Consider the following 22,280-nt stretch of genomic DNA (forward strand, 5'->3'; position numbering starts at 1 on the left):
GCCCTTGCTGTGTGTGTATCGTTTCAGTCATACCAGTAAGAAAAAAAACTATGCGGATGCAAATCAGTGGAATGTGGCAACCTGCATGTGAGCAACAGTCAACAAAATGCTCATGGAATCCATTCAGAGCCCAGATAGCTCGCAGGTTCCCATTGCAAGTAAATATGGGATCACCCTGTGCTCCGACTGAACACACGCACATGAGCAACCTTCAGTAGACAAGCTGCACACAATAGAAAAAGGGTCTCCAGAATATATGCCCATTTCAGACTTGGCACGTAGATTTGTTTGCATTTCTTTCCTCTCCAGTGCAGACTTGACATCTAAACCCAACATCAGCTGTGTGACCAATACAGTTAGAATTAAAACTGGGGACTTACAACTGCCAGATGGTGGATTTCTTTTTCTCCTGAATGGATGGGTTTTCTCTCGAGGCACTAAAAACAGAAGATACACAAACAAACAGGATTTAGCTTCTGGCTGAAGCAGGTTAGAAAGAAGCAAAAAAAAATTTTAAAATGGAGAAACTCATACCGGATCATCTCTGTCCATCGCACAGCTTCCTGCAGTTCCATCAACCTCTCCTTATACTGGTTACGTTCCATGAGAACACGGGCCATCTCCACACGGGTAAAGCGCTTTCTCTGAGCAGTAGGAACATCACTCTTTTTTTCCCAAAAGACATAAAAAAAGCAAGACATGGCAAATTGCTTTTCACCAGTTCAGTGGTCTTTTCATCAGACACAAATGCATTTGTACCCTGAAGAATGTCACAGAATACAAGCAAATGTCCCCACTTATCAAGGAGGATCCCAGATTCCTTGTCCCAGCTCTCAATGTTGCATGTGAACCTCCCAAGTACACTGTTCTCTCTGGGGTACATGCACAAGTATAACCATTATGAAACTAACGTGGAAAGAATTTTGTTCACGTGAAATCTCATCAGAATGAGGGAGTGGAAAAATTTTGGGACATGACGACTACAGTCAGTTTGATGAGGAGGTTCAAATGAGGAGTGGGACTGAGTTGTCTGCCTGTTGGCTCAAAACTAGTTTGCAGAACAGGGGAAAGAAATTTGGAAATGGAAAATACACACAAAAGTTTAGGAGTGGTGAAGAGAGAGATAACACTGTACCACATCAGACAGGGCCTTTTTAGCACAGTTGGCTGGACAGCTGGTCTGTGATGCAGAGTGAGGTCAGCAACATGGGTTAAATTTCAGTACCGGGTGAGCTTATTCATGAAGACCCCCACCTTCCCAGCCTTGGCCCTTGCCTGAGGTGTGATCAACCACCAGTCAGCTCTCCTGTTCAAAGTGGAAAGCAGCCTATGGACATGTGGGACTATAGCAACCTTACTTACTTACCTCATCAGAGTCCTCCTTCGCTCTGCTCTTCGCTTCTTCAGCCTCTAACCGCACCCTGAAAGAAAATATTGCAATTATAAATAAATGGATCAGAAGGTTATTAGTTTACTGGCTCTTCAAGCACATGGTGAAACATAAATGCATCAGACAGATAATAAAACATATGTCCAAGGATATTTTGAGTTTGTTAAAATGATTGCAGTACATGGTCCAGTAATAACAATTTGCACTTTGCCAGTAAACTCTGAAGTAATGTCACACTGAAAAATTCAAAGATCAGCACAACTGTACTCTTCAGTGCTAAACGAATGGAGGTGGTGGAAACAATAATTCAATTCTCACTTCCTCAGCTCTTCCTCCAAGTCTTTATTCTTCTCCTCCAGCTTCAGTTTGGCCTGTCTGACTGACTCCAGCTCTCCCTGCAGCACATCCTTTTCACATGTCAGCTCATCCACCTTTGCTATCAGGTCGTTCTTCACCACATTCAGTGCATTTCTAAACAGGAGAAGGAAAGGGTACGTTAGATGGATAACTGCAGATTTATTGATATTAAGGAAGAAGGGAAAGAGCTATGAGTGTTGACCCTTGATATCAGCAGCTTGGAGTGAGTAAGCATTATGCCTTTCCCCACTCCCGGAGCAAAGAAATCTGAAGCCTATTGTACATAATGCATCAGAATACAACGAAGACACAGTCACAATTCTCCACTTGGAAAGATACGAATGTCACAAACACTCACAAAGACAACAAATAAAATCAGGAAGAGGAGGCCATCAAGATGGAAGACAACAATAGCTAGCTTGAATTTTTATTTCTCTCGCTCACTTAGATTTCCATGCCCCACATTCAAAGAAAGAAAATGGTTAATGCCCAAGGAGGAAAAAATGTGTTCGCCTCTTTTTGTTACCGTGGAGCTCCTCAAGCTCCAATTCCATTCAGTGGAATCAGTTTTTCTGAAAGGATTCGAAGGAACAGGTGTAGGCCATTCAGCCCCTCAATCTTGTCCCGCCATTTAATGAGATCATGGATGATCTGTGACTTAGTTCCATATACCGGTCTTTGGCTCATATTCCTTAATATCTTTGCTTAACAAAAATCTACCTATCTCACATATAAAATTAACAACTGATCGAGCTTAACAACTGCTGTTTGTGGGAGTGAGTTCCAAATCCCTACCACCCTTTGAGTGAAGAAGTGCTTCCTCACATCTCTCCTGAACGGTCTAGCCCTACATTTTAGACTATGCCCCTAGTTTTAAAATCTCCAACCAGTGGGAATAGTTTATCTTTATCTACCCTGTCTTTCCCGGTTAGATTCACTTCAGGTGATTTTATAGCTTTATAAAAACCATGTATAGATACAGGATTTTATTATAATAACCCGTTCCCAAAGCAGCTAAAATTAATCTACATTTATAGTGGTCCCAGGATTCTATCAGGAAATACATTTGTATTGTTAAACACACCATGAGAATATTTACACAATAATCTTTCAAAATGGGGACTGAGCGGTTCCCAGAGGGTTAATGAGGTTGCTGCACTGTAGGCACAGTATCTCAAGAATACCTTTCTGTTATCCAACATGAATGAATATTATGATTGTTTGTAAACCACGGATTTTAACATTTCTTTTCATAGAATTGATTCGCGTTCAAAGCATCACAAACGGACACACACAATCCTTTCCTTGGGCAATTGAGAGGGTAGACATGAACAGCAATAAATTCTAATTGTTGCAAGGCTAATTCTGAACTTTGGTTCGACTTATAAAGTTAGATTTTTAATTCTTGCTGAATTAAGTTATGATTAAATTGCTCGTTATAATGTTTTTGCTGCCTGATCCACTTGGCCACACAGCGCATCACACCTGGTTAAAGTTCGACTGTATTTTTCTTAATCCGCTGATAGAATCTGCATTGCAGATGTGAAATATTTTGCCACAGAATGACATTCTATTCTGGGTTTTGGTTTTCACTACGCTGTTTACTCACCCCTTTTCAGAGAATAGTCGTGTGGCTTTCTCCACAGTGTGACAGTGATCGATAGTTGGCACAAGCATACTCAAAAAAGGCATCATTCAGAGATTCTAGGTATGGATTTAGTATTTACGCCAATATAAAACAGTGAATTGGAATAAACATTTAATTATCAAATAAATTGTGACTGGAGTGAGAATTTAAGAACATTGCGAGTGTTAAGCCCATGAATTATTGGTACTTCCTGTCAATTGGCCAGATTTTATTTTTTTTATATGAGCTGCAATTCCCTCTTTGTTAGGACCAACAGCGCCTAAGCAGAAATCTGAAGACATGAAACATCTTCCAACACCCCTGCAGCAAAGAAACTTCTCAAACTCACTGCTCCCTTCCCAATCTAATAGGTTCTAGTCTACGTATCCAATACACCTGCATATCCTCTATAACAGAAAGGGTGTCTAAATCCACAGGTGCTGAGGACATTCCCATGTATATGTACCAACTTACTTGGTAGGACTCGGATTCATTTGTCTGGGCCAATTCTGAATGCAATGAGAAATGACCAAAAATTGGCTCCCAAGTTAAGATAATAATCTTTGGATCGGTTTAGTCATTTTTTAATAATAAAATCTGTTTTTTGGGGGCAGATGAGCAAGGCAATGATCTCAATTGACTTGTGATCTTGAGCTCAGAGTTACTTTTGCTAAATACTTGCTCTTGATCTTGTTTTTTCCCATCCCTTGCCTGAAGCTCCTTCCTGATCTTGTTCGGATACCCAAAGCTATCAGTTATCCATGATTACCTCGTCAAAATCGCCATGATTAATGTCTGATTCTTCGATGGTGGATGCAGAGGCCAAATGTTGTACCTTTAATAGCATACTAACTAACTCAGCACAAAACAGGGATGGATCTGAGACTTTCCTGATGTATATGTTTCATTGAATAAAGTGATTGAACTGTCAGGAAAGCCTCAAAATCTTAATGTGCTCCAACCTTTTCCAAATATACAAGTCGTGGACACAGCAATCTGCATTCTTAGAAAAATACGCACCATAGTTTAAGAATTGAAAAATTGACAAACACCTCAATAATATAAATGATCTTCATATCAGAAACACCTGTACATAATACAATGCAGACCACTTTCCAACCCTGCAATCACTTCCCAGCAGACAGCTGTATCGGACAGGTTTACCTGAAACAGGAGGCAGTCACATTTAACTGAGACTTACTTGGTCTCCAGCAGCTGTGTGTTTTCCTGAATAAGATTCTCAACTTCACGGCCCATACCTGGCAATAAATTAAATGTAGAGTGTTAAACAAAAATCTCCAGGCTACAAAGCCAGCATGCATCAGCACAAACCATAAATCATTGCCTTTTCAAGTTCATTAGGAGAACACCATCTCAATATTTAAAGTTGCTGCTAATAACTCCATAAAAAGCCCAACTATTTACAAATACTAAAATCAAGCTGTTCAAGAAAAAAAAAGATTAGACTTCAAGAAGCAATCTCACCATTACAAAGACCGAGATTTAACCACACCAGTTAAAAAGGCCAAAGCCATTATTGCAGATGGTTTGTCCAGATTAGAATGAGCGAACAATGGGAGATTAGAAAATGGAAGTTATAGCAGGCAGCACTTCAAACAAGGAAAAGACAAGGAAGCACAGATGGAAGGAGCAGAATTAGCCAAATGTAGTCTACCCAGTGTTGACGAGGTGCGATTCAATTCACAAATCTGTGTTGGCCCCATTGTTTCATGTGTGGCTGTAAAAGACCAGCAGGAGGTGGTTTGAAATTCGTCTCAAATCACCTACATTAGTCAAAACAGAGGTTTCACTCACTTTCTGAATAGTTCTTTCTTTTTAAAATTCTCCTGCGCAAACTGTAACCCTCTCTTCCGTGAGGAGGTGGTTTTGATGCAGAAGAGATTCCTGAACTGCAGCATTTGAATTGAATATCTATAGGATACTTCATTGCGCTGTACACTGACCATGTTGCCCAGGTTGGATACATTTGCCCAGCTGAAGCAAAGAGCTGAGCACTTAATAACACTGGGAACCTTCCTTCATAACCTCAGCTCCTGCCCTGGTCACTGTCAGCATCAGAACTCTGTGGCAGACGAAAAACTCATACTCCCATTCCTAATAAACAGATTAAATTTCACCAATGTTGCAAAGTGCAGCATCATCACCAGCCTTTACTCACACAAGACTGAAGGACCAATGAACTCACTAAGTGCAACCTGACTTGTGACCAGGCTTTAGGTGCATTATAGAGCCAGTGTCACCCACAATATATATTTGTAATATATATATAAATGACTTGGAAGAAAATGTAGCTGGTCTAATTAGCAAGTTCGCGGATGATACGAAGATTACTGGAGTTGTGGACAATGATGAAGATTGTCAGAGAATACGGCAGGATATATATATATATATATATATATAGATAGGCTGCAAAATTGGGCAGAGAGATGGCAGATGGAATTTAACCTGGACAAATGAGAGGTGATGCATGTTGGTTGATCCAATTCAGGTGGGACTATAAAATAAATGGTAGAACCATCAGGAGTATAGAGACACAGAGAGATCGGGGCGTGAAGGTCCACATCCCTAAAAGTGGCAGCACAGGTGGAAATGGTGATAAAGAAAGCATACGGCATGCTTGCCTTCATTGGACGGGGTATCGAGTAAAAGTTTGCAAATTATGTTACAGTTATATAAAATATTGGCTAGGTCGCATTTGGAATACTGTGTCCAATTCTGGTCACCACACTACCAGAAGGGTGTGGAGGCTTTGGAAAGAGTGCAGAAAAGGTTTACCAGGATGTTGCCTGGTATGGACGGTATTAGCTATGAGGAGAGATTGAATAAATTGGGATTGTTCTCCCTAGTGAGACAGAGGCTGAGGGGTGGCCTGACAGAAGTTTATAAAATTATGTGGGGTGTAGATAGGGTGAACAGCTGGAGGCTTTTTCCCAGGGCGGAAATGACAATTACAAGGAGGCACAAGTTCAAGGTGACGGGGAGCAGGTTCAGTTGAGATGTGGGGGGAAGTTTTTTTACACAGCGGGTGGTGGTGGCCTGGAATGCATGGCCAAGTGAGGTGGTTGAGGCAGATTTGTTAACAACCTTTCAGACGTATCTTGATAGACACATGAACAGGTGGGGTACTGAAGGATATAGGCGGTTAGTCTAGATAGGACATGTGATCGGCACAGGCTTGGAGGGTCGAAGGGCCTGTTCCTGTGTTGCACTGTTCTTTGTTGATGATACTAAAATAGGTGAGAAAGTAGACAATGAAGAGGAGATACAGACGGATTTTATAAATACATGTTAACTCTATCTAATCCCCAGGGTGGCAAGGTGGCACGGTGGTTAGCATTGCTGCCTCACGCCACCGAGGACCTGGGTACGATCCCAGCCCCGGGTCACTGGCCGTGTGGAGTTTGCTCATTCTTCCCACGTCTGGGTGGGTCTCACCCCCACAACCCAAAGATATGCAGGGTAGGTGAATTGGTCACACTAAATTGCCCCTTAATTGAAAAAAATAATTGGGTACTCTAAATTTAAAAACGTCTTATCCGGTTATATTGTCTACGTGTCCTGTTATCACATCCTTTATAACAGACTCTAGCATTTTCCCTGACTCCTGATGTTGGGCTAACTGGTCTGCAATTCCCTGAGTTCTCTATCCCTCCTTTTTTGCAAAAAAAATAGCGGGATTACATTTGACCCTCCATAATCTGCCAGGATTGATCCAGAAACTACAGAATTTTGGAAGTTGACAACCAACGTATCCACCATTTCCATGGCCACCTTCTTTACTACCCTGGGATGTAGATTATCAGCCTCGTGGTTTATCGGCTTTCAGTCCCATTCATTTCTCCAGCACTATTTCTCCAGTCATACTAATTTCCATCAATTCCTCCTTCTCACTAGACCCTTGATTCCTTTACATTTCTGGGAAGTTATTTGTGTTTTCCTCCATGAAGACAGAACTAAAGAAGTTGTTTAATTACTCTGCCATTTCCTTGTTCTCCATTATAAATTCTCCTGTTTCAGACTGTAAGGGAGACTGTAAAAGGCCTGTAAATGAAGACATTTGTCTTCACTAATCTTTTTCTTTTTACATACTTCTGGAAACTTTACAGTCCGCTTTTATGTTACTTGCAAGTCTACTCTCAGACGCTATTTTTCCACTCAATCAATCTCCTGGTCCTCCTTTGCTGAATACTTACCTTCCCCCAATCGTCAGGTTTGCTACGTTTTCTAGCACCTTTATATGATTCCTCTTTGAATCTAATATTAATCTCACTACTTATCTTGTGTTTTTGCAGCAAATGGAATGTAAAATACACTGCACTGATTTGTCCCTTAAACACTCGCCATTGGCTATTCACCATCAAGCCTTTTAGTGAAGCTCCCCATTCTATCTTAGCCAACTCACAGCTCATGCCATCCACCAGGCTCATTCCCACAGTGAGGGCAGTTATGTTCCTGAGTCGGCCAACATATTTCTTTAGTTTGTGTTATACTGGCACGGATGTACTGCCCAGGTTTAGCCGTTCTCAAAAGGTGTTGGCGGGTCTTAACTTTGTGTTGATTCAATGACAGTAGACAGTAATTTCCAGGATACTAATCTCATAACACAAGAACAGCGATCTGGTGCAGATTAGACAAGCCCCAGGACACACCATCTCAATGTGTTTCCATTTTCCCCTTTGATTCAACACATTCAAGCGCCAATACTCAGGTGCTCCATTCTTTAGGATCCCAAAACCTTCTTTTTTTCCTCGTACCATGTGGCAAACATTCCCAACTTTACACTAAAAGCTGCAAATCACAATGACAGAAATATGGCAGAAACAGTACAAATTACACACACAGAAAGTGTCAATGGAAACACAGTATACAGTATGTGAAAGTATACACACCAGAAAACTCCCCTGGGTTAGCAGCCCAAGAGAAACGAAGCATGGGAAGAAAAACGCCAATTAGCTTGAGAATGAAAGTTTTTTCCATCATTACCTACATACAGTATACTCAAAGCTGTACTCCCGTGTCACCTGCAAAATGCAATAGTGATGAGAAGGGAGAAACAGGCAACTTTCAGGTCTGGTGCTATAATGCGTGCAGACGAATGTATGAAAGTAACATGATATTTACTCGGTTTACTTGCACAAAAGGCATCAGCGAAAAGTGCAACAAGGAACATGCAAAGGACAGAACAGAAATGGGCTTCAGAAGCAAGCATCGCAAAACACCAAACCACTTTGTATCCATGTGCATTATAAAGGCAGTTTTTATATTTTCTGAACACACACACATGATCCGCATGCTGTAAATACAAGGCCTGCTTTGCAAAACTACCTGAACAAAGCCGCAGAGATTAGTAAATGATAGATAGCCAGTTAGAATAGCTTATTGGTAAGATTGCAGGAATTCTGGATTAAATGATATAAAAGTTCCTTTTTGGAGATGTGATAATGGAGGTAAATTCAGCCATTTTGGGTAAAGTGAAAGATAGGAACAAAGGAGGAGGTACATCCTCAAGTTGATGCAAGATGAGATTCTCTGCATTAATCTATTCGTTCATCTAACTTACAGACAGAAATCTCAACATTCCAGAACTGTTCTGCAACACCCCTTAAAGGACTGAGAATATTAATCAAACTGGAAATCAGCTTGTGATCTTAAACCACAACATCCACTCAGACTCATTGATTTCTCTTCCTAAACAGCTTTTATACATCATGTTCCAAGGAAATATTGTTTAAAAGTTGAGGTTTCAGGTGAGCGAGAGAGAGAGAGAGAGAGAGAAAGCATCTCTCTCTCTCTCTCTCTTCCTGCTCGGGCGCAACAGAACAAGGGAAAGAGTGCGCTCGCGAGCAACGGAATGAGGGAGAGCGTGCGCAAGGGAACAAGGGAGAGAGAATGCGCGCGCAACGGAACGAGAGAGAGAGAGAGAGCACGCAACTGAACGAGAGACAGAGAGAGCGTGCGCAATGAAATGAAAAACAAAAATGAAAATCACTTATTGTCACAAGTAGGCTTCAAATGAAGTTACAGTGAAAAGCCCCTAGTCGCCACATTTCAGCGCCTGTTCTGGGAGGCTGGTACAGGAATTGAACCGTGCTGCTGGCCTGCCTTGGTCTGCTTTAAAAGCCAGTGATTTAGCCCAGTGTGCTAAACCAGCCCCAATGGAACGAGAGAGAGCGAGGGCGCACGCAATGGAATGAGAGAGAGCAAAGAACAAAGAACAAAGAAATGTACAGCACAGGAACAGGCCCTTCGGCCCTCCAAGCCCGTGCCGACCATACTGCCCGACTAAACTACAATCTTCTACACTTCCTGGGTCCGTATCCTTCTATTCCCATCCTATTCATATAGCAGTGATATTTTTCTTACAATCCACTGGTCTATCAAGTAATTGGGCACACAAGAGAATGTCTTCTTCGTCAGAATTGTAAAATATATCAAAAGCTTGAGAGATAAAATGGCATTAAAATGTCAATATAATAATATGAAGAATAGATATTGTGACAAGATTTAAGCACAAGTTGATTTGAGACCAAGCACAATTCAAGTTATTTAGGTTAACTTCCTCAAATGATATTCTACTTTGAAAGGATTTTCTTTACTTACATCCTCTCTAACTTGTCTGGAATTCGACTCTTAGCCCCGTTCATCAGGTTAAATCCCCCTTTACAATTCACTCCACACCCTCATCCTACCGCTATCACCTCTTCTGATTCCACGCACCAACATGTATCCGGTCTCTCTGGTATTTAATGCATGCTCATCATCCATTCCCCAATTAGTGGTACAGTTCTCAACCGCCTTGACTCCACCCAAACTCTGTCGAATCCCGTTTTCACCCTGCTACCCCTCTTGTTTATTTTCAGAAAGTTGCCTACATTTTCTGTCAGCCACCCAGTGCACCTCTGTAAAGCACCTTGAGACAGCTACATTAAAGGTACCAAATAAATACAAGTAATTGTTGTTTGCGACCATCGAGAACGTCAGTCTGAGGAAATAGGCAACATTATCGCCTATGTTGATAGTTCCAAAACAGGCTCATGAAAGAATAATGTTGGATTAGGACTGCAGTTTCCGTGTTTTCATTTTTTTTTTCTTAACAGATTATTGTTAATTGCACAAAACTAAATGATTCAGAGGAATTCTCTTTGAAAAAAATCAATCATATCCAAAGATGTGCAGGTTAGGTGGATTGGCCATGATAAATTGCCCTGAGTGTCCAAAATTGCCCTTAGTGTTGGGTGGAGGTGTTGACCTTGGGTAGGGTGCTCTTTCCAAGAGCCGGTGCAGACACGATGGGCCGAACGGCCTCCTTCTGCACTGTAAATTCTATGATAATCTATGATATTACAAATTTGTTTGAGGCAACTAAACGTATGTGCAATTGAACCTGAACACAAAATAGAAAGGAATACTTTCAGTAACATAATATGTCCCTCCCTTGACTAGTAATTAGATACCATTCTTTGGAAAGTAATTTCAGGAGGTAGAATAGTTTACAGGTCGGAGTTGCAGCATGTGGTATATATTTTGCCCATGATCGCCCACTAGAGGGAGAAGCGACTCAGTTTCTGGTGGGAGTGATTCAGACAAGCTGTAAATGTGCTGGGATCTTTGTTTTCACATGCTTTATCTGGCATGCTGCTCAGAAGCTACTTCATCTTAGCGACGTGGGGTAATTGCAGAGTTAAGCAAGGCTGCGCTTCATCACTCTGTCAGATCTTACACTTACCCAGCAAATTTGCCCCCTCATCCACGTCAGCAATCAGCTCGGAAGCTGATTGGGATAGTTCATCAAAAATAGATTCTGTGTTTCGATCAAATGCTTTGTTCTCTATTCCCTGGGTTGGTGTGCTGTAAAAATATAAAAGCAGAAATTAACCAGTTACTTGATATGATTTGGTGTCAAGATTTCTAAAAACCCCTGGAGTATTGAGCTGCCATTAAGAAGTACAAACAGCACAATTGCAAAATGAAAAGTGTAACAAACAGCCGTGTGTAACGCGGATGGTACTTGAATTGTATTTCTTGGCTCACAACTAAGTCATACATCAACACTTTTCAAATATCCAGCTCTTAAAACTAGTTTTCCATCATTTCATAGAACCATAGTTGGTCCTATTGGCTCAAATAAAGATCCCAGATTATTTGTGGATTAAAAGTGTTTTAACTTTGCGGAGGGAGGGGGCGCAGAAAACGGGCCTCTTCCCATCAGAATTTCTGATGAAAGACCACAGACTCGGAACTCGGTTTCTCTCTCCACAGATATTGCCTGACCTGCTGAGTATTTCCAACATTTTCTGTTTTTACATTAAATAGAAGCGTATGTTGATATAATTGCTGACAGTCTGTGTGCTCAAGGACAATATACATAGGGATAGAGGAGCAGATAGGTAGACAGATTTTGGAAAGGAGTAAAAGCAACAGGGTTGTTGTGATGGGAGACTTTAACTTCCCCAATATTGACTGTGACTCACTAGGGGCTTGGACGGGGCAGAGTTTGTAAGGAGCATCCAGGAGGGCTTCTTAAAAACATATGTAGATAGTCCAACTAGGGAAGGGGCTGTACTGGACTTGGTATTGGGGAATGAGCCCGGCCAGGTGGTAGAGGTTTCAGTAGGGGAGCATTTCGGGAACAGTGACCACAATTCAGTCAGTTTTAAAGTGCTGGTGGACAAGGATAAGACTGGTCCTCGGGTGAATGTGCTAAATTGGGGGCAGTATAACAATATCTGTTGCGGGAACTGAAGAACCTCGATTGGGAGCGGATGTTTGGGGGTAAATCAACATCTGACATGTGGGAGGCTTTCAAATATCAGTTGGAAGGAATTCAGGACCGGCATGTTCCTGTGAGGAAGAAAGTTAAATGGATAAATAGGGCAAATTTCAGGAACCTTGTATAACGAGAGATATTGTAGGCCTCATCAAAAAGAAAAAGGAGGCATTTGTCAGGGCTAGAAGGCTGGGAACAGACGAAGCCTGTGTGGAATATAAGGAAAGTAGGAAGGAACTTAAGCAAGGAGTCAGGAGGGCTAAAAGGGGTCATGAAAAGTCAATGGCAAATAGGGTTAAGGAAAATCGCAAGGCTTTTTACACGTACATAAAAAGCAAGAGGGTAGCCAGGGAAAGGGTTGGCCCACTGAAGGACAGGCAATGGAATCGGTGTGTGGAGCCAGAGGTACGAAATGAATAATTTGCATCAGTATTCACCAAAGAGAAGGAATTGGTGAATGTTGAGTCTGGAGAAAAGTGTAGAGATAGCCTGGGTCACATTGAGATCCATAAAGGCGAGCTGTTGGGCGTCTTGAAAAGTATTAATACGTTCCCAGAGCCTGATGGGATCTACCCCAGAATACCGAAGGAGGCTAGAGAGGAAATTGCTGAGGCCTTGACAGAAATCTTTAGATCCTCACTGTCTTCAGCTGATGTCCCGTAGGACTAGAGAATAGCCAATGTTGTTCCTTTGTTTAAGAAGGGTAGCAAGGATAATCCAGGGAACTACAGGCCGGTGAGCCTTACGTCAGTGGTAGGGAATTTACTGGAGAGAATTATTCAAGACAGGATCTACTCCCATTTGGAAGCAAGTGGACGTATTCGCGAGAGGCAGCATGGTTTTGTGAAGGGGAGGTCGAGTCTCACTAACTTGATAAGAGTTTTTCGGGGAGGTCACTAAGATGATTGATGCAGGTAGGGCAGTGGATGTTGTCTATCTGGACTTCAGTTAGGCCTTTGACAAGGTCACCCATAGCAGACTGATACAAAAGGTGAAGTCACACGGGATCAGAGTTGAGCTGGCAAGATGGATATAGAACTGGCTAGTTCATAGAAGGCAGAGAGTAGCAATGGAAGGGTGCTTTTCTGATTGGAGGGCTGTGACTAGTGGTGTTCTGCAGAGATCAGTGCTGGGACCTTTGCTGTTCATAGTATATAAAATGATTTGGAGGAAAATGTAATTGGTCTGATTTGTAAGTTTGCGGAATTCACAAAGGTTGGTGGAATTGCGGATAGCGATGAGGACTGTCAGAGGATACAGCAGGATTTAGATTGTTTGGAGACTTGGGCAGGTGGGAGTTTAATCCGGACAAATGTGAGGTTATGCATTTTGGAAGGTCTAATACAGGGAGGGAATATACAGTGAATGGTAGAACCCTCAAGAGTATTGACAGTCAGAGAGATCTAGGTATACAGGGCCACAGGTCACTGAAAGGGGCAACACATGTGGAGAAGGTAGTCAAGAAGGCATACGGCATGCTTGCCTTCATTGGCCGGGGCATTGAGTATAAGAATTGGCAAGTCATGTTGCAGCTGTATAGAACCTTAGTTAGGTCACACTTGGATTATATTGTTCAATTCTGGTTGCCACACTACCAGAAGGATGTAGAGGCTTTAGAGAGGGTGCAGAAGAGATTTAGCAGGATGTTTCCTTGGATGGAGGGCATTAGCTATGAGGAGAGGTTGAATAAACTCGGTTTGTTCTCACTGGAACGACAGAGGGGCGACCTGATAGAGGTCTACAAATTTATCAGGGGCATAGACAGAGTGGATAGTCAGAGGCTTTTTCCCAGGGTAGAGGGGTCAATTACTTGGGGGCATAGGTTTAAGGTGCGAGGGGCAAGGTTTAGAGGAGATGTACGAGGCAAGTTTTTTTTACACAGAGGGTAGTGGGTGCCTGGAACTCGCTGCTGGAGGAGGTGGTGGAAGCAGGGATGATAGTGACGTTTAAGGGGCATCTTGACAAACACATGAATAGGATGGGAATAGAGGGATACGGACCCAGGAAGTGTAGAAGATTTTAGTTTAGGCGGGCAGCATGGTCGGCACAAGCTTGGAGGGCCGAAGGGCCTGTTCCTGTGCTGTACTTTTCTTTGTTAGAGAATATATGATAGACAAATTAACTGTTAAGGTTACACAATAAAGCGGCACTATAAGAACATTTTAGATAGCCAGTGAAATGTACACACACCTTGCTCCTTTATACCCACTAAGATCTCGGTCCATATCTAATTCGGGGGTCGAGTCAATGATGGCTTGAACGTCTGATTTGTCTTCATTTTCAGTCGCACCTGCAATATTAACAATTACATGTCTGTTAGTCTACATTATAGAGTTTGGATTTTACAGGACATTAGATTTACTATCATTGATGCGAGGGAGCAACTCCAGTACACATGGAGGGAAATATTTTAAACAGGACTGATAATTTTATTGGCAATCCCTTGTTATAGAACATAACAGTTCTCAATTAAAACCAGCATATTCAACACAAATATAATAAAGCAGAGAGGTGTGGATGTTTCTAGAACAAAAGGGATGTAATTCAGTCCATTGTGTAAGTGGCTGTTTTTTGCTGGAGCATAGAGTCATTGAGGTTTACAGCATGGAAACAGGCCCTTCGGCCCAACTTGTCCATAGTTTTTACCATTAAGCTGGTCCCAATTGCCCGCATTTGATTTGGCCCATATCCCTCTATACCCATCTTACCCATTATAACTGTCTAAATGCTTTTTAAAAGACAAAATTGGACCAGCCTCTGGCAGCTCGTTCCAGACACTCACCACCCTCCATGAAAAAATTGCCCCTCTGGACCCTTTTGTATCTCTTCCCTCCCACCTTAACCTATGCCCTCTAGTTTTAGACTTCCCTACCTTTGGGAAAAGATATTGACTACTATATTATCTATGCCCCTCATTATTTTATAGTCCTCTATAAGATCACCCCTAAGCCTCCTGTGCTCCAGGGAAAAAGGTCCCAGTCTATCCAGCCTCTCTTTAGAACTCAAACTATCAACTAGGGCAGCACAGTAGCATTGTGGATAGCACAAATGCTTCACAGCTCCAGGGTCCCAGGTTCGATTCCTGCTTGGGTCACTGTCTGTGCGGAGTCTGCACATCCTCCCCGTGTGTGCGTGGGTTTCCTCCGGGTACTCCGGTTTCCTCCCACAGTCCAAAGATGTGCGGGTTAGGTGGATTGGCCATGATAAATTGCCCATAGTGTCCAAAATTGCCCTTAGTGTTGGGTGGGGTTACTGGGGTATGGGGATAGGGTGAGGTGTGGACCTTGGGTAGGGTGCTCTTTCCAAGAGCCGGTGCAGACTCGATGGGCCGAATGGCCTCCTTCTGCACTGTAAATTCTATTTTTAAAAAAAGTCCCAGTAACATCCTCGTAAATCTTTTCTGCACACTTTCTAGTTTAATAATATCCTTTCTATAATAGGGTGACCAGAACTGTACACCGTGTTCCATGTGTGGCCTTACCAATGTCTTGTACAATTTCAACAAGACGTCCCAACTCCTGTATTCAATGTTCTGACCAATGAAACCAAGCATGCTGAATGCCTTCGTCACCACCCTGTCCACCTGCGACTCCACCTTCAAGGAGCTATGAACCTGTACTCCTAGATCTCTTTGTTCTATAACACTCCCCAACTCCCTACCATTAACTGATCGACCAAAATGCATCACCTCACACTTATCTAATTTAAACTCTATCTGCCATTCATTGGCCCACAGGCCCAATTGATCAAGATCCCATTGCAATTCTGAATAACCTTCTTCACTATCCACATTGCCACCAATCTTGGTGTCACCTGAAAACTTACTAACCGTGCCTCCTAAATTCTCATCCAAATCATTAAAACAAATAACAGTGGACCCAGCACTGATCCCTGAGGCACGCCGCTGGTCACAGGCCTCCAGTTTGAAATACAACCCTCTACAACCACCCTTTGTCTTCTGTCGTTGTGTCAATTTTGTATCCAATTGGCTACCTCACCCTGGATTCTGTGAGATTTAACCTTTTGCAACAACCTACCATGCAGTACCTTGTCAAAGGCCTTGCTAAAGTCCATGTAGACAACATCGACTGCACTGCCCTCATCTACCTTCTTGGTTAACCCTTCAAAAATGCAATCAAATTCGTGAGACATTATTTTCCACTCATGAAGCCATGCTGACTGTCCCTAATCAGTCCTTGCCTCTCTAAATGCCTGTAGATTCTGTCTCTCAGAATACCTTCTGTCAACCTTCCCACCATAGACGTTAGGCTCACCGGGCTGTGGTTTCCAAGCTTTTCCCTGCAGCCCTTATTAAACAAAGGCACAACATTTGCTACCCTCCAATCGTCAGGCACCTCACCTGTGGTTGTCGACGATTCAAACTATTCTCACTGTCATCTACTCCTCCCATATTTATCCATTTTCCCTCAAAAACAAATTTTTGTTGTTGTCATTTTAAAAAATAAATTTAGAGTACCCAATTAATTTTTTTCCCAATTAAAGGGACAATTTAGCGGGTCCAATCCATCTACCTTCCGTGTCTTTGGGTGGTGAGGGTGAGACATACACAGAGACGGGGAGAATGTGCAAACTCCGGACAGTGACCCAGGGCCTCAGTGCCATGAGGCAGCAGTGCTAACCACTGTATCACCATGCCATCCTTCCCCCAGAAGATGTCTTTGCCCCAACTACTCTGGGGTAAAGCATTCCGTGCTCCAACAATCTGGGTGTGCATGTACATTTTTCCTAACCACTCTCCTCACTGTTCCAAGGTAGGAACCATTTCCACTGAAGAGGTTCTCCAGCCAATAAGGAGTTCATTCAACAGAGTCTTTATGAGCCACAGTTGCACTTACCAACACAATTCTCCCAGAATGAAAAGTAAAGTGTTTACCATTCTGTGTCTCGGGAGGTTGCTGCAGGATTAGAAATTGGGCACTCTTCATTATGGTGACATTCCCTACATTATGGTGGATAACTGAAGTTCTAGGTTTACAAAACATTACTGGAACAGTTTATTTTAAGTTGTAATTTTACATTAAGATTTGCTAGTTTTTTTCAAATGACCAGCAAATATGAAACCACAAGTCCAGATATTGTAAATTAAAACCCCCTGAATTTAGAAAGTTTGTTCATTTTGGAAGAGCACCTGAAACATTTTTCTGCACAAAGTTTGTTTTGTTACAGACAAAATCTTGAGGGTAGGAAAGGCTCCCAGTGTTCACTGAAGCCAGAGCTGGGAAGCAGATGGCTTATATTTAACCCACTCTCTTTCTCCTTCACCCTTTTAGTCAATCCCTACCCTGAAAGGAAAAAGTTGCTTTTCTATCGCGCCTTCCATCATCTCACAACTTCCTGAAGCACTTTATAGACAATGAAATACATTTGAGAGATAGTCACTTTTATAACACAGGAAAACGTTACAGTCAATTTGCGCACAACAACATTTTAATGGCCGCAGTAATGTTGACAGAAATAAACTTTTGAAGCATCCAGGTGCCCATTTACATGCCTGCAGATCCAACTCCCCGACAGAATGGCCAAATTTACCAGCTGAAGATGATATTCTAAATATACCCATGTTCTAAAGTGAGTGCTTCTTTTTCTTTTAATCAGGTTCATCTCCCCCAACAAGATAGGTGTGGGATATATATACCAATTGAAGAGAGATGGGCAGGACAACCTGGAATACCTTCCTAGAAGAAGGCAGTGAGGAAGGAGGAAAGTGGAGATGTCATCAATATTAGTAAAGTAACTGCAAATATTCCTCAATTCCCTCGAAATAACACTTTGTTTGAACAAAACACTTACCAACTGCTAATGTTCTAGTCTCCTGCTGTACCTGCACGTCAATATTTTTCTTGCTGTCTGGTTTCTTGCTTGTTTGGTTTAAGTTTTTGGAGAACCCTTCAGCCTCCAGATTTTCCTTCCTTGGAGAAGCTGAATCTCCCACAGCAGGGTCGGATGGAGTCGACAGAGGGGTGTTGGGTTTTGTTGGCACCAAGCTAGAGGCCTGGCTGACATCAGAGAGTTCATCCTAAAATACAAACAGAACTCCAAATAAAATTTCAAAAGAACATGTAGCCCCGGTCAAACAACCGCCCGCCAAGTACCAATTTCCTCAGCTTTAAAGGGCAAATGAACCAATATCCAGTCATTCATCCCGTATGAACATTTTTTTGGGGTGATCAAAGTCACAAGCTCAAAAATTAAAAGAAACTTGAGATCATGCAAGGCAAACAAATGCATCTGGAGTTATTGCACAGAGAATGAATGTTAAATTATATGTCGGAGAGGATCAGTTATGCACCAACATTTCAATGTATCAAATAGTTTCATCAACAATAACAGCAACAACTTGTACTTATACGTTACACCTTCAACATAGCAAGACATTCTAAGGTGTTTCACAAGAACATTATCAAATAAATCTGACATCGGGCAGCACGGTGGCGCAGTGGTTAGCATTGCTGCCTCATGGCGCCGAGGTCCCAGGTTCAATCCTGGCTCTGGGTCACTGTCCGTGTGGAGTTTGCACGTTCTCCCCATGTTTGCCTAAATTTCGCCCCCACAACCTAAAAGATGTGCAGGGTAGGTGGATTGAACACGCTAAATTGCCCCTTAATTGGAAAAAATGAATTGTGTATTCTAAATTTTTTTTTAAAACAATGATTTATTTTTAACCCTTAAGCAACAGCCCAAGTCCCAGCGGAGACCATTCTGGAACCCCGGCTCCTAACTGGGTCAGGTTTTATCCTGTGGAATTAACAAGCCCGCTGATACGCCTCCGCCCCTCAGTGGGGGAGCACACACTCCACGAGGCCGACGGGGAAATTAATTGGGTCATCCCAGTGTGGTTATAACACCCTGCCTTGCAACTACTCTCACTGGTAATCACTGCAAACATCTGTTATTTCCTAAACTGAGCATCTGATTAATGTCTCCCATTACCTTACAATGCAGGGGTCATTCATCCTCTTCATTGCTATTGGTGATCCCAAGTATCAATATGAACACAGTCACTGTTTTATCTGCTCACAGGCCAAATTTGAACACTTTTATGATGTTTTTAAAAATAGAGGGATGATAATGTTATGGAAATGCTGCACCCATAATGAGAGAGTGTCAAAGCATTTAAATATTTTCAGTTATCTATTCAAAAGAGTAGGGTTATAGTTCCAGGTAGCTCAACACAAGATATTTGCTGTTGGATTTTACTAGATAAAATACAGGTGAGAAAAGCCATGCATCTATCAGTTTAGAACAATCTCCCCATTGTGGCAACAAAGTAATTCCAGATTTACTGCTCTGTAAAAATGATGCAAAGGCTGTTTAATAAAATCTGGGAAGATCACGCACCTGAGAATGGAGGAAAGTCAAGAGGGGTAGACTTACTAAGTACACTCAGAAAAGGATACAAATTGGTTTTAGACCAGGGAAAAGTACAATAAATTAATTGTTTGTGATGAGACGGGTTTTGGATAAATTTATAAAACACAACATCCACTGTTACAACTTTTGGGATTTTGAGCAGGCCTTTGATGGTGTATAGTGAGACAGAATATGGCAAACCTCGAGAATATATGGTAATCCCAAAAACCTTGCCAAAATTAGAGAAAAGGGATTTAGATCAGCGAGACACGGATGCCTAATTTATTGAATCCAGAACAAGATACAGTAATGAATCTTGCAATTGAAAGCAGTTGGGCTAAAACTACTTGGGTATTTTGCAAGTGTAATGCACTGCAAGTAAACAAGAAATCAAGCTCTGGCATGTATATTAAACTATTCCCAAAAGCATCCTCCATTCAGCTTTGCTATGCAAGCCCTTTCACATTATGCATTCACAGCAAGGTTGTAATTGTTGCTTAAAGTGGAGGCTAATATACAATCGTGACCAGTGTTGCACCAACATTTATTTTGTCAGTACGTTTAGGCTGGTTTAAAACATTGCTCATTCAATTCCTGCACTATCAAACAAAAACTCCCATGCACATGAATCGCTCATTTAATTGCACAATACCATTTACTATTCAGGACGTTGCATCTCCCATTTTCCCTCTGGTATGAAAGATTTGACCTTCAGATGGATTTCCCACTGGATGCAATGCCGAGCTAATCACTGTGGCTCTCCTGATGTAACCAGCAGCAACCAAACCCCTACTGATCAGACTGCAGGATGCAGCATTTTGAAAGGAAATAAATACAAACAACTATAGCAGCAGGATCAACCAAAAAATGAACTGCTTATTTCCAACTACTTCCCTTCAGCATTCAATTTTCAGGCATTCTTCATCCATTCTCACGATGCTGAAATTAAAATTAATTACAGTAAACATTTCTCCCGGCCAATGGCATTAAACGTGTGGCACTGGATCAGCCACAAAATGCATGCAGTGTTTGATATTCAGTTCTATTGGATTCAACAGAATTAAATATCAGGTGCTCCACACAGCAGGCAGCACATCCAATACCAAAATCAAAATCCAATATGTCTTTGCCAGAGACAGATTTCTACCCTTTTTTGTCATGACAATAGAGGCTGACAGAAATATATTAGTGAGAAAGGATCTTGGCCCAGAAAATTAGGAAGTAGACTCGGTATGGATGGAGGTTTGAAATTTAAGGGTCAGAAAACACTGGTGGGAGTAATTTCTAGGCTCCCGAACAGAAGTTATACTTTTGGGCAGAATATTAAACAAGAAATGATTGGACTTGTAACAAAGGTAACAAAACAGTTGTGAGGGGCTGAATTAGCCCTAAAAGATGAGTTTGTAGAATTCTCTCGTGACTATCTCCTGCAGTAACATCCTGCAGATCCAACTAGGGATAAAGTTATTTTGGATCGAGCATCGTGCAACGAGGCAGAGTTAATAAGTGATGTGACAGTAAAAGATCCACTGTTAAATTGTGATTATAATACAATTAATTCTCCATTAAATTTGCAAATTACATACTCCAATCACAAACAAGAATCTTAAACCTAAAAGCCAATTACACAGATACGAGGGGAAAGCTGGCGGAGGAGGATTGGGTACATAGAATAAAGGTGTGTCCGTAAATAAATAGTGGGAAACATTCAAACAAACAATTCAAAATGTTTAACAAGAAATACAAAAAAAATATTGTGCTGATTATCTCAAAAAAGCCACGTGGAGGAGTGGGGGTAGGGAAGAGATTAAACCCTCAATCACATTGGCTGTAAATGGGATCACTTTGTGACTGCCTTTCAAACAGTAGTAGCAATAAAGTGAGAAAAAAAACAACTTTGCCCAAGTAAAACAGCTCGCCCAGTCTGCTGGTTAAAAGAGAAGTGAGTGAAGAACGAAAAATAGAAAATACACAGCAAAAAATGGTGAAGCAATATCCAATTGAAATTTACAGCTGAGAATCCAGATGTTTTCATGATAAGATATTTGATGTCGGTCTAATTTTGTTTCTTGATGTTATTTAACAATGAAACAAATATATTTTTCCCACAGACGGAGTTTCCTTTTTCTATTTTTTTTCCTTTGTTTGTCCCACTGTGGGAGGGTTTGTTTTATTTGATGCTTATATTGTCAGGTGGTCTGTTGTTTGGGGTGTTGGGAGGATGAGATCGTTGTTGTTGACAAGGGGATTGACATTGTATTTGTTACCGTTTACTGCTTGTTGGTGGGGTGAAAATGTGATAACGGAGAACAAAAATATTTTACAAAAAAAAGTAACGAAGCAGAGAATGCAGCAGGAAGGAAACCAGCTGGCACAGTTGAACTGATTTATTCACAGTGAGATGGGTGATCTGTAATTCCACACAATAGATGAATAGTATTTTCAGCACAGACTAATTACTGCCTGGAGTATGAAACATCATGTCAATGGACAGGGACAATAAGGTACCACAAGATCCGGTCTCCAGCATGGTAGGACAGTGGTTAGCACAGTTGCTTCACAGCGGCAGGGTCCCAGGTTCAATTCCAGCCTCGGGTCACTGTCTGTGCGAAGTCTGCACGTTCTCCCCGTGTCTGCGTGGGTTTCCTCCGGGTGCTCCAGTTTCCTCCCACAAGTCCCAAAAGACGTGCAGGTTAGGTGAATTGGACATTCTGAATTCTCCCTCTGTGTAACCAAACAGGCGCCAG

The 22,280-nt window shown here is 41.8% G+C and overlaps 1 protein-coding gene across 10 annotated transcripts in view; it reads right to left on the bottom strand.

The window, feature by feature from the left end:
- Positions 1–22,280, bottom strand: part of LOC140395721 (C-Jun-amino-terminal kinase-interacting protein 4-like) — a 272,454-nt gene that overhangs the window by 63,289 nt on the left and 186,885 nt on the right. For 5 of the 10 annotated variants that reach the window (XR_011936285.1, XM_072483849.1, XM_072483850.1 and 2 more), the window contains 9 exons: positions 17,974–18,199; positions 14,353–14,452; positions 11,122–11,243; positions 5,050–5,112; positions 4,576–4,633; positions 1,709–1,861; positions 1,367–1,421; positions 535–665; positions 381–437 (listed from right to left, as the gene is read on the bottom strand). Coding sequence is in view for 9 of the 10 variants with exons in the window: in XM_072483849.1 (XP_072339950.1) it covers positions 381–437; positions 535–665; positions 1,367–1,421; positions 1,709–1,861; positions 4,576–4,633; positions 5,050–5,112; positions 11,122–11,243; positions 14,353–14,452; positions 17,974–18,199 (965 nt within the window). In the remaining variant the exon portion in view is untranslated. The remainder of the gene's footprint in view (positions 1–380; positions 438–534; positions 666–1,366; positions 1,422–1,708; positions 1,862–4,575; positions 4,634–5,049; positions 5,113–11,121; positions 11,244–14,352; positions 14,453–17,973; positions 18,200–22,280) is intronic. The other 5 variants (XM_072483857.1, XM_072483853.1, XM_072483852.1 and 2 more) reach the window with 1 other exon arrangement.

The sequence above is a fragment of the Scyliorhinus torazame genome, chromosome 18, assembly GCF_047496885.1.
Source record: "Scyliorhinus torazame isolate Kashiwa2021f chromosome 18, sScyTor2.1, whole genome shotgun sequence".
Classification (NCBI taxonomy): domain Eukaryota; kingdom Metazoa; phylum Chordata; class Chondrichthyes; order Carcharhiniformes; family Scyliorhinidae; genus Scyliorhinus; species Scyliorhinus torazame.